Below are 12835 nucleotides of genomic sequence, written 5' to 3' on the forward strand. Positions count from 1 at the left end.
CTATGTGTTATAGAAAGCTCTGCTTAGGCCAGATTCTTTGGGGGAGGGAAAGGTGGGAAGACGCCAGCCACTGACTGTGACAGGAAGCCTTCTCCTCAATGCCTCTTTAACATCCTTATTTCTCAGGCTGTAGATCATGGGGTTCACCATGGGAATCACTATGGTGTACAGCACAGAGACAGTTTTGTCCTGCTGAGCAGAATAACTTGGCTTGGGCCGCAAGTACATGAAGATCAGAGTCCTGAAGAAGATGAAGACGGCTGTGAGGTGAGAGCTGCAGGTGGAGAAGGCCTTGCGCCTGCCCTGAGGGGAGGGGATCCTGAGGATGGCCATGAAGATGTACAGATAGGGGATCAGCGTGGTCAGGAAGCTGCTGACACCGATGACGCAGGCCGAGGCCAGGATGATGGTCTTGTTGCTCCGGGTCTCGGTGCAAGAGAGCTTCAGCAGGGGTGTGATGTCACAGAAGAAATGGTCGACTTGGTTGGCCCCACAGAAGGGCAAGCTGAATGTGTAGCCAGTTTGGATTAAGGAGTTCAGGAAGCCGCTGGCATAGGAGCAGACCAGGAGCCAAGTGCAAATCCTATCGGACATGGTGACCGTGTAGAGCAGCGGCTTGCAGATGGCCACAAAGCGGTCATAGGCCATGAAGGCCAGCAGACAGCACTCGGTGGTCAGCATGCCGCCGAAGACACAGAACTGCATGGCGCACCCCAGGAAGGAGATGGTCCCATCTCCCATCACAAAGCTGTTCAGAGCCTTGGGGACGATGGCAGAGGAGTAGCAGAGGTCCACGAAGGACAGGTGCCTGAGGAAGAGGTACATGGGGGTGTGCAGGCAAGCATCGAGGTGGATGACCAGCAGGAGGCTGGCGTTCCCCAGCAGGATGGTGACATAGCTGACTGAGAAAAGTGCGAAGAGCAGAGCTCGCAGGTCTGGGCTTGATGTGAAGCCCAGAAGGACAAACTCTGTCACCGTGGTGCTGTTTCCACTGCCCATGCTTGGGATCTGATAGGGGGAAAGGAGAAAGGGAATTATCACAGAGGAACTGGGAACGTCCACTGTTGGTACTAGTATCTCCACATCTTAATGCTGGGGGACAGACTCTGATCTCAGTTGGGCCAGAAGAATTCCACTGAGTCATTCTGGATTGACACGGGGTTAAATAAAAACAGAATTGGGCCCAAAAGGCCAGAGTCCTATCTTGGAATTAAGCCAGATGATAGTGTGCCCATGTGAACAAAGTGCTCTACTGGGTTTTATCCCCAGCTCTGGTACTGGCCTGTTGGGCTATCTAGAGAAAGTCTCATCCCCCTTCTGTACCTCAGTTTACCCACCTGTAAAATAGAGGTAATGATACTAAACTTCAACCTAAAGTGCTGTGAGATCTGAGGGTGAGAAGAAATCGAGTTATTGTTAATTGGCTCTGACTCTGGATTTATACTAGGGTTTCTGAGAGAAGAATTTCCCCCAAAGGTTTGCCTTATCTCTTTTCTCAAAGCCAATTCAGTTATTCTGGATTTACACTGAAGTGCCTGATAGAAAAATTGGGTGCAAATAGCACAGCCACTTTTTCCTCTGATGAATGCATCTGACAAAGTGAGTATTAACCCACGAAAGCTTATGCTCCAATACATCTGTTAGTCTATAAGGTGCCACAGGACTCTTTGTTGCTTTTTTACAGATCCAGACTAACACAAGTCTAAAAATAGCATTTCTTATATATTTTTATGGCTGACCTGGAACAACACTTCCTTGGCTCTCGTCCACTCACTCCCCTTCTCTACCTATGCTACATTGATGACATCTTCATCATCTGGACCCATGGGAAGGAGACTCTGGAAAAATTCCACCATGATTTCAACAGCTTCCACCACATCATCAACCTCAGCCTGGACCAATCTACACAGGAGGTCCACTTCCTAGACACCTAGTGCAAATAAGTGATGGTCACATTAACACCACCTTTACCGAAAACCTACCAACCGCTATGCCTACCTTCATGCCTCCAGCTTCCATCCTGGGCACATCACACGATCCATTGTCTACAGCCAAGCACTGAGGTACAATCACATCTGCTCTAACCCCTCAGACAGAGACCAACACCTACAAAATCTCCACCAAGCATTCTCAAAACTACAATACCCGCACGAGGAAATAAGGAAACAGATCAACAGAGCCAGACATGTACCCAGAAGCCTCCTACCGCAAGACAAACCCAAGAAAGAAACCAACAGGACTCCACTGGCCATCACATACAGTCCCCAGCTAAAACCCCTCCAACGCATCATCAGGAATCTACAACCCATCCTGGACAACGATCCCACACTTTCACAGGCCTTGGGTGGCAGGCCAGTCCTCGCCCACAGGCAACCTGCCAACCTGAAACATATTCTCACCAGTAACTGCACACCGCACCATAGTAACTCTAGCTCAGGAACCAATCCATGCAACAAACCTCGATGCCAGCTCTGCCCATATATCTACACCAGCGACACCATCACAGGACCTAACCAGATCAGCCACACCATTACCGGTTCATTCACCTGCATGTCCACCAATGCAATATATGACATCATATGCCAGCAATGCCCTCTACTATATACATTGGCCAAACTGGACAGTCGCTACGGAAAAGGATAAACAGACGCAAATCAGATATTAGGAATGGCAATATACAAAATCCTGTAGGAGAACACTTCAACCTCCCTGGCCGCACTATAGCAGACCTTAAGGTGGCCATCCTGCAGCAAAAAAGCTTCAGGACCAGACTTCAAAGAGAAACTGCTGAGCTTCAGTTCATCTGCAAATTTGACACCATCAGCTCAGGATTAAACAAAGACTGTGAATGGCTTGCCAACTACAAAACCAGTTTCTCCTCCCTTGGTTTTCACACCTCAACTGCTAGAACAGGGCCTCATCCTCCCTGACAACTAATTTCATTATCTCTAGCTTGCCTGCATATATATACCTGCCCCTGGAAATTTCAACTACATGCATCTGACGAAGTGGGTATTCACCCAAGAAAGCTCATACTCCAAAATGTCTGTTAGTCTATAAGGTGCCACAGGATTCTTTGCTGCTTTTACAGATCCAGACTAACACGGCTATCCCTCTGATACTTATATATCCAATGCACCTACATTACTCTCATCACAACAACATCTAACAACCTGTAATACATTTATCCCCGCCAAAATCCCTTTCATAAATGGAAATGCTGTTACCCCACTTTACAGATAAGGAACCCAGGCAGAGAGAGACTAAATGACTTGACCAATGGGCCTTTGAAGGAGGAAGGAATTAAATGAGAGGTTTCCAAAGACCCATACTCACTACGCCACCTATCTTCTTACCACTCAACTCTTTATTGACTGAGCTTCCTCAGAGGGCTTGTCTCTGCCCCTCAGTTACAGAAAGGCATGAAGCAAGAGCACCGGCAGGCCTAACATGAGGCCAGCTGGGTCTCTTGGTGGTCCTTACTGCATGGCTAGTGTAATTGAAGCACAAAACTGCATCTGGGATTTTCAAAGCTGCCTAAGAGAGGCAGATGACTCATTGCCATCCATTTGAACAGGAATTGTGGCCCCCAGTTCCTTAGATGGCTTTGGAAACCTCAGCCTCCATTGTGTGTCCTTCAGGTTGCTGCACACAGCATATTTCTGATGCACAACCTGCATAGCAAGGAAACTAAAACCTGACCTGACCTGGCAGTTCATGCCGTCTACTCCTCCACAAGTCACTGCTGGCAGGACCACTGTGGACCACAGATAATGCGCCATATGCTTAATTCTCTGCTGGTGGGGAGACCAGCCTCCCAGCCCGTGCTTCTCCAAATTCCACCCTCAACCTCATCATCGCAAAAGGTTCCAACTTCCCCACCATCGTATCTTCAACAGAGTGCAGTAAAATCTCCCATATTCAGGCTGGGGATGGGGATGGAGGGATAAGGAGGTTTGCTTATCAAGGACTACTTATAGGGCCAATCACTTTCATCCCTGCAGCCACAATGAAGGTGGTGGGTCTTCAAAGGTTCCAGGCAAGTAATAGAAAGAGCAGTTTTTGCCAATTAAGCTAAAAATAGGCAGAGAATAGGTTCCAATGATGCTCAGAATGGTCTTTCCCTATGCTGTTTTAACAGGGATCAATCAGTGTTTCCTGTCTCATAGTAAATGTCTGCCTCTTCTAAACATTGATAAAGAGCTGAGATTATGCGTATCTGGAGAAAGAAGCTGGCACGAAGGGACTGTATTGTTCAGCCACAGACGTGTAGTGTATGTTAGACTTATACTGATCACAGGATAGATAGATAGATAGATAGATAGATAGATAGATAGATAGATAGATAGATAGATAGATAGATAGATAGATAGATTCAGGAGATTTAATGGCTGGAAGTTCCCGTGCCATTGAGCAACAATGAGTTCTTTTTAAAGAGATGATCTTTTCTTTAGCAGGGCAGATTTGCTTCTCTTTTCAATAGATATCAATGGAAGTAATGCCTTGCCCCATGCTGAGGACTCAAAAGTTACTCTGGAATGACCGGTTGACACTGCTACTCGGAAACCTGGTGGGACTGACATCAATGCTAAAAAAAATTATGGTTTCTCTGCAGGTTGCTTCCCTCCCATCCCACCCCCAACAAAATATTAAATGGAAAATGCAAATCTAGAGTTCATTTCCCAGAATTTACATTTCCTTGACAATCAAATCTGATTAACAAGATCATTTGTTACCTTTGTCTCCTCAGTGCCCTTGTCTTGAAGACAAGAACATTCTGTAAATAACACCACTTTGACTGGGATTTTCAAAGCAATCGGCCAGGAATTGGGTGCTTCATCTCTGAAAATCCTTGCTGCAGGCTTTGCTCTCTTTAATGGGGCTCGCTCTTCTCTCAAACCTCCTTGCATACATCAGGAGTAACTCCACTGGAATCAGTGGGGATGTTTCCCCTTCTCATTTATATGGGTTCAAAACACTATTAAATTTAACCTGCTAACCTTTTGCTATTTCAATCCATGGCAGAACACTAACCAATGTACTATGCAGCTTCCTTCACAGCTTCTAGTGAGTGGCTTTATCAAGTTTGTTTTGGCAATCCAAATATATGTGATATACTCCTGTCGTCGACCTCTTGCTTGACTCTCTCTCTCTCTTTCTTACACACACACACTCTGCTAAATGTTGAGAGGCATTATGATATTATAGAGCCACACGTACTTCTTCCTATCAAGTGCCATTCTTCCCAGTGTTCTAGAACTCTCTCTCTCTCTCTCTCTCTCTCTCTCATTATTGCTTTAATAAGTGTGCTGATATTGAACAGTGTCACTGGTCTGTAACACCCTGGGTTGGTCATTCGCTTGCTTTGATAAGAATCAGCGAGGTGCAACATTGTTCAAATATAAACAAGCACCAAGTGCTGCAAACTTTTCCAAGCAACTTGTTGAATGATCCCTTTCAGAAATAAAAATTCTGAAATGATTTTTTTTCATCAAGAAAGTGATTCATAAGCACATGTCCCATGCCATCAGTTCCACAGATCTGAGTTTGCACCAGCCAGCATTAACTGCCATGTGTGATCCTGGTCTCCTAATAAGCACAACACCTGGTTGTAAGTGTTGATACACCGGAGCCATCTGATATTGCACTTGAATAGTATCAGGTGCACTCTAACTCACAGTGGCCACCAAATCCCTGAGTAATGATAACAAAGTTAGGTGAACAGAGTGACATGGCATGCACTCGAATCATTGATTGATTCTCGTATCACATTCCCAGCCATTTAAGCCATCCACGCCTCCTGTTCTTCCACCCAGTCGTGGCTAGATACTGATCGGATGTATGTGAAGCTGCCCCTGATTGCTGCTGCTGCCAGCGAGAGGAGACTCATGCTAACTGATTTCTATTAGAAACACTGGGATTGCCAGGTCGGTCAGATCTGAGGTTCAGATAGCCTAGTATTCTGTCTCTGACAGAGGCCAGTACAAGATGCTTTCTGCATGAAGCCAGTGTCAGATAATCTGCCTCCGCAGTGGTCTCTATAGTTAGAGATTGCCTTCATCCCTGAAACATGAGGTTTTCTATCCCTCCCAGAACTTTTGTTGCCCTGAACTGTGGTAGCCGTGAAACTCATTGTCTCAATAATAGCGTCAGAACTGAGAAACTTTTACCCATTTGAAAAAACAACAAAATTGCTTTCCCACCTACCTGGGGAGCAGAGCTTTGTCTCTTCAATTCAGTTCAAAAGCCAGATGTTTAAACATAGGCAGAGACCTTTTATCTGCTTTGGCGACTGTTTGAGCCTTGGTCTCTGAAGACCTTTCCATGATGCATGCACAGCACATGGGATTATAGTGCATAGTGTATCTCATGGAGAGTTTGTGAGGTCAAAGTTAAGCAGACATGGTTGATGGAAAACAGCATGGTAATGAAGATCTAAAATTACACCTCCCTACAGAAGATGGACAGTCTATTTCTCTGTGATCTGCAAACGGCTTGGCCGAATTTTTATGGGACTTTATTGGCCCAGGGACAAAACTTTCCTATGAAGACAGGGATTCCTCCAAATCCCATGGAAGTCAATGACAGCCTTTGAAAGGATTTTGATGGGGCACATGAAAATATGAATATACCTTATGATATTTTACTGATAAAATAATTGAAATAAAATAATTATAATAAAATAAAAAGATCAAACTTAGGTGAAGATTTTTGAAGATATTTAGGTGTTGTTTCACTCACTGTTGCAACAACTAAATGATTTAGGAGCCTAAATCTCATTTTAAAGGGGATATAGGCACTTCAGAGTCAAGGCCCCATCAAATATCAGTGGGATTTTGGCTCCTAGGTGCCAAAATTCTTTCTGAAAATGTGAGTTAAGCTGTAAATTAAGTTAGGCATTGCAATGCTGAGAACAGCTACTCCTGCATAGGTAAACAGGGGAATGGTCCCACTGTTATGGGGAACTTTCCTGGCTTATACACTACCCCGGTGAAATGGGCTAGTGAAAGGATCTGAGTCCTCAGTCCCACCTCCTTTTCCCAGAGTCCTGCCTGATCTCAAGACTCCCTTTCCAATCTCCCATGTGGCAGAGTCCTCATAAGCCCAACAAGGCTGGGCCCAGGATTCCTGAGGGGTTCAATTCCCAACCTTGTTGTGGTCACTTAAGGCAGGAGCTTTGAGTGTCCCCACTCTGGGGTGTGCTCTGTGGCACAGGGGCATCACAACCAGCGTCTCTGAAATGTAAGGGAAGTTCAGTCTGCTCCTCAAACGTCCTAGGCCTCCTGTCTAGGCCCTGACTGTGCTGCAGGGAGGCTGTGGGTCAGACACTTGCTCTGGCAGTGGCCACACGCCTTTGGGCTCTGTGTGGCAGTACCTTTCTTCCTGGCATAGCCCCTGTCCTGTTGAGGTTACGATCTCCCTCCAAGTCTGGCCTGCAAGGCCTCTCGGCTGGGGGTGTCTCCCTGTGCTTGGCCCCTCGCTCTCCCCAGCTTCTCACCGCACCCAGTTCTGGACTGCTTCAGCCCCAGCCCCAGCTCCAGCTCCACTCTGCCTCAGCATGGCTGCTGTTCTGCCTCCAGCTCCCTGGGCTGCTTCTCTGGCCCTGCTTGCTACAGCTCTGCTCCCAGCACAGGTCTGCTCTCTGCTTCTGTAACTCTGTTCTCAGCACTGACCTTCTTCCTGGGCTGCATCTCTGGTTCTCTCTGGGTAGCACAGCTCTGTTCCCCAGTTCAGATCAGGCCCTTGCTCTCTCCTTAGCTCAGCCCCACTCTGTCTGTTCCAGGCAATTCAAGCTCACACGGTCGACGGGACCTGTCTGGCCTCCTGACTCCCGCATTAGCCTGCCCACCCTGTCAGTCAGGCTGAAGTGAAGCATTGACCACTCCCCATTGTTCCTGGGGACTGTCAGTCTCAGAGTCCTGATTTCCCATCGACCCTTTCCCTTCCTTTTGGTACTGTGAGCTAGCCAACCCAAAAAAACCCCACTGAATTTTAGTAAGGGGCCAACAGTCCTCTTACACATAACTTCAGACATCTGGGCCTCAGTCTTGCAATTTATACTGTGAGGCACCGAATTATATTATTACTGTTATTGTATTGCTGTTGTAGTGTGTACGACTCCCAGTCTTGGTCAGAACCCCAACAGGCAAGGTGCTATATAAACACTTGGTGTGACACATCTGGCAGGTAGCTACCACATCATTGGGAGATCTTACGGAGATAAGTTTATGTATCACTGTAGACCGGGGACTGTGTGTAATTCCATGGAGACGGGTAACTACGGCCCTCCAGGAACTAAGAAAAGGTGAATGGGGGTGTTTAGACAAATTCACTCCGTCTGTAACACCTCCAGAGAAGTACCCCAACCTGGGGAGGATCTCATATACTGGCTCAAACTGGATTATCCTGAGATCAACAGACAAAGGAAGGACTTCTGGAGAACTAGCCTGAGTTTAAACTGACATGGGACCTTATTTCTGATCCAGCGAATGGACAGAACCTGCTGTCCCGTGAGGCCCTCGCTCCTTAGGGATGGGTTGGAAGGACTCACAGGGACCCAGGGCCAATGCAGCTATTTAGGTGACCTAGGCAGTCGCCTAGGGTGCTAGGATTTGGGGGGGCGCCATTTTCTTTGGCAGAGACTGCAGCAGCAGGATCTTCGGCCACCCAGGTCGCTGTCGGCATTTAAGCGGAGGGACCTGGGGCAGGGGAGTGTGGGAAGGGCTGCCTGCAGCAAGTAAATTGCAGGGGGGTGGCGGCATGCAGGGGAACGCCCTGCCTCAGCTCACCCCTGCCCTGCCTCCTCCCCAAGCAAGCCATGGTTGTGTTGCAGACACAGCAGTGCCAGAGGCAAGCAACAGTGGTTCGTTGCCTAGAGTGCTTAAGCGCCAATAAACACACCAGGGTGGAGAAGCAAACAACCAAATTTATTTGAGCTCAAATAAGGTGCCAGGGAGAAATAACAATCTCAGATCCTGCACACCTAAAACAAGCAGTTTCTTCCTTTTATATCCCAGTTGTTTACTACAAAACTTTCTTGCTGACTAGCTGATTTCTTACTCCCCCCTCCTTTCCCATCCAGCTGCCATATCTTCTCTCATTCAATCTTTTGACTTCCCCCTTCCTCCCCCCTCTCCGCTGCTGAGCCATGTACACAGTATCTTAAAACGACCTTGAACATGCTCTAGCCTAGCTTCAATGTGTTACAGCAGAGAACTGGCTATTACAATCAAAAGCTAACTGCTAGCACTACATTTTTGCAGTTATTAGTACATTAGGTTACACTAGGTTACACAAAGTGTTTAACATGGTGGAACACTGGTTCCTTGAGGCCTACAGCAGAAGGGCTTCATTGACACTTGTGGTCTATCACCTTTCCGAGTTACCTAGGGTTATGCCAGAGTGACACCAACAGTTGCTTCATTTCTCCCACTTCCCAGGCTTGCGGCGCCTAAGCTGATTGGCACCGCAACCCTGGAAGGTGGGAGAAGTGAAGCAGCCATGGCGTGCTAGGGGAGGAGGCAGGGCGGAGGTGAGATGCTTCACTTGTCCCCCTTCCCAGGCCTGCCGCGCCAATCAGCTTAAGCGCCGAAAGCCTGAGAGGCAGGAAAAGTGAAGCAGCGATGGCGTTCTTGGGGTGCTTGTGCTCGTGTATGGAGCAGGGATGAGCTGGCAGGGAGGATGCCTCAGGGCAGAGGGGGGAAGCTGCCACTGGGCGGGCCTCAGGGTGGGGGCACGGGGGGGCGGGACTCAAGGTGGAAGTTTCGCCTAGGGCTCGAAACATCCTTGCACCGGCCCTGCATGGACCTGATCCCAAGGTGAGAGTTGGGGTGATCTCCACTAACCTTATTAGCATGCTCGTAGGTTCTTTTCTTGTGTTGAAGAGGTTTTCTCTGAAGTGCTTTAACTGTGCTTGCTGCATGGTGACTTATAACTACTCTCAATTACAGCAGTTCATAGCCTTGCAACAGAAAGCCAAGCCCACACATCGACCTGGTAAGGCAGTCTGGCTTGCTCGGAGTAACATAGTGCAGGCAGGGGACTATGCAGCTTGGAAATACCCCAGTCAGGAGGGGAGAGACATGCAGGTCTTCAAAGGCTGTCCTCCATGCAGTAAGACCTCTCACGTACGGTGTGTGTGAGGTCATGCTGTGCAGAGGATGCCATTTTGAGAACAATGTGGCAAAATTGCCCATATACTGTTCTGATGCCATCCAGATCCACTACAGCACAGGGAGGAAAGGCCAATTTCATGGCTCTGTTGAAAAAATGTTGATCATCATGATGATAATAGTGAAATCTTCTTCTTATTTATTTAATACCAACAATTAGCTCAGTGTTAGTACATGTAACATAAAACAAAGGCATTCCTCAAGCAAGACAGATGACAGAAGAAATGGATAGTATTCTTTTAATCAAAATAGGGTGAGATTTTTCAAAGTTACAAAGAACTTTGGATGTTGCATTGTTCTTTGTGCCTCCTACATGGTGTTTATGGCTATTTCAAGCTACAGTTTTAAGGCTGGGATGTCCAAAGGACTGAAGGGACACATTTTTAAAGGTATTTAGGCAGCTAGTGGATATTCCAATGTACCTTCATACTAACTCTCATTGCAAAAGATAATTTTTAAGTGTTTAGATGCTTTTGAAAATCCCACAGATACCTAAATTCCTTTAAAAATCCAGACCTGAAAGATGAAATCCCACAGAATTTCAACTCCCTCAGGCCGTTTGGAAAATGCCAGCCAAAAATGATTGAATGTAAATGGGCTTTGATTTGCATAGGTTGGGTGCTGATTATTTTCTGAGAATCATGCTTCTTTAAAGTGTCCCAAGCTGACCACCTAGAAATGACAGCACCCAATAATTATGGCTTTTGGGTCAAACCTTCCAGAAAAGCTGACCAATGCTACTCTGGGGGAATTTTGCACCAAACTATTAAAATTTCTGCATATTTCATTTGTCAGAATAACACAATATAATCACTCCAGTTTCAATTATTTTGATAATTTATTTCAAAATACTTGTCAACAAGTATGTCAACAAAAAAAAAAACAAACATCAAAGCAAAGATTCCCCGAGGAGCAGAGAGTGAAAGAAATCCCCTGTAACAATTAGTTCCAACTGGGGAATGCTGGAGGGGGCTACATGAGGCTTCCCAGAGCCCAGATATCCACATCCCCCACTCCCAGATCACAGGTGCAGGGCACCCCCCAGTCCAGACGCCTACAAACCTTCCCCCCAGAGTCCAGCTGTGGGGCACCTCCCACTCCAGATACTTGTACCCCTCTTCGCAGGGTCCAGCCACAGGTCACCCCTGGCCGAGACACATGCACCACCCACCTCCAGAGTCTTTACTCTCCCCACCTTCTTTACTATCCCATCAGGGGACACGGTGCAGCCCAGCCCTTCTTCAGCCTTTGCCAGAGCCAGACCTTCCAGGCCCTCTCTGGTCCCTGGGTAGATGAGGATCAAGCTGGGTGCCAGAATGTGCAGATCCTCCATCTCCACCAGGCTGAGTGCTCTACTCACTGTGAGCTGGAGAACTGGGCTCTGCAAGTCCAGCAGCCCCTAATGCAGCCCATTTATGTGGGGGAAACATGAAATTCTGCTCAGAACATTAATTCTGTGCAAATGTTGCGTTGTGCAGTGGTGCAGAATTCCTCTAGGAGTTAAATGCAAGAGATCCTAGAAGTAATGGATAACATTCTTTCATCAAAATTGCTTTTAGTTTAAACTGTTTTTATAGCCATCCAATAACATGTGACTCTGCCTGAAATTTACAAAACAACCTAGGTGGGTGATAAACCATCAGCAGTAAATGCAGAGAGCTCCTGTTTGCACTCATGCCATGTACAGCCCAGCGTTTTTAACTTAGCGACTATCTACATTGACAGCAATGAATGGAAATGCAATTCATGCCAAACATCCAACATCAGGGATAAGCATTTAACTTCTGAAAGTGATTGCCTTCATTGCAATCATTCTCAGGGCATCCTTGACCTCCTTGTTTCTCAGACTGTATATGAGGGGGTTGACTGTGGGAGTCAGGACAATGTAGAGCATGGAGAAGACTTTGTTTAGACCAGGTGACTGATTTCCTATTGGAAAACTTATAGATAATAATGAGGGCCCCACAGAAAATGCTAACAATAAGGAGGTGTGAGGAGCAAGTGGAGAAGGCTTTTTTTTTTTTCCTGTGGCGGAAGGGATCCTAGAGAGAGTCAATATGATCCTGTAGTAGGAAACCAGGGTTAGTAAACATGGAACCACAACCACACAGGCAGTAAAGTAAAAGTGACAACCTCAATCTTATAAGCTCCAGTGCACAATAGTTTTAGCAGAGGCATTAAATCACAGAAGAAATGGTCTATCTCATTGGAAATAAAGAAAGGCAACCTGAATACCATAACAATGCTTATCACAGGAATCGCAAAGCCAGCAGCCCAAGAACCAGCTGCTAGCAGAAGAAAATTCTTGAAGTTTATTATTGCTGAATAATTTAGCGGACAGCAGATGGCTAAATACCGGTCAAAAGACGTAACTGACAAGAGCAAACACTCAGAAATACCCAAGGAACCAAACACATACAACTGTGTGATACAGCCCATGAGTGAAATAACTTCATGCTCTGTAAGGAAGGTTCTCAGCATCTTATGGACAATGGTTGAGATGTAGCAGATCTCCAGGATGGATAAGTTGCCTAGGAAAAAGTACATGGAGGTGTGAAGGCTGCGATCAGCCAATACAGCAACAAGCGTGTTCTCAGAGACAGCGATCATGTAGATAAATAAAACTGTCACAAAGGGTAGAAGCTGCAGTTCATGGAGGTTTC

General features: G+C 46.6%; 1 protein-coding gene across 1 annotated transcript; it reads right to left on the reverse strand.

The window, feature by feature from the left end:
* On the reverse strand, positions 1-999 carry LOC115638127 (olfactory receptor 1020-like). Its single transcript, XM_030539707.1, has one exon. The coding sequence runs from the start codon at positions 997-999 to the stop codon at positions 1-3; it is 999 nt and encodes a 332-aa protein (XP_030395567.1).
* Between the last annotated feature and the right edge of the window lie 11836 nt (positions 1000-12835).

The sequence above is a fragment of the Gopherus evgoodei genome, chromosome 21 (assembly GCF_007399415.2).
Source record: "Gopherus evgoodei ecotype Sinaloan lineage chromosome 21, rGopEvg1_v1.p, whole genome shotgun sequence".
In the NCBI taxonomy this organism is placed as follows: domain Eukaryota; kingdom Metazoa; phylum Chordata; order Testudines; family Testudinidae; genus Gopherus; species Gopherus evgoodei.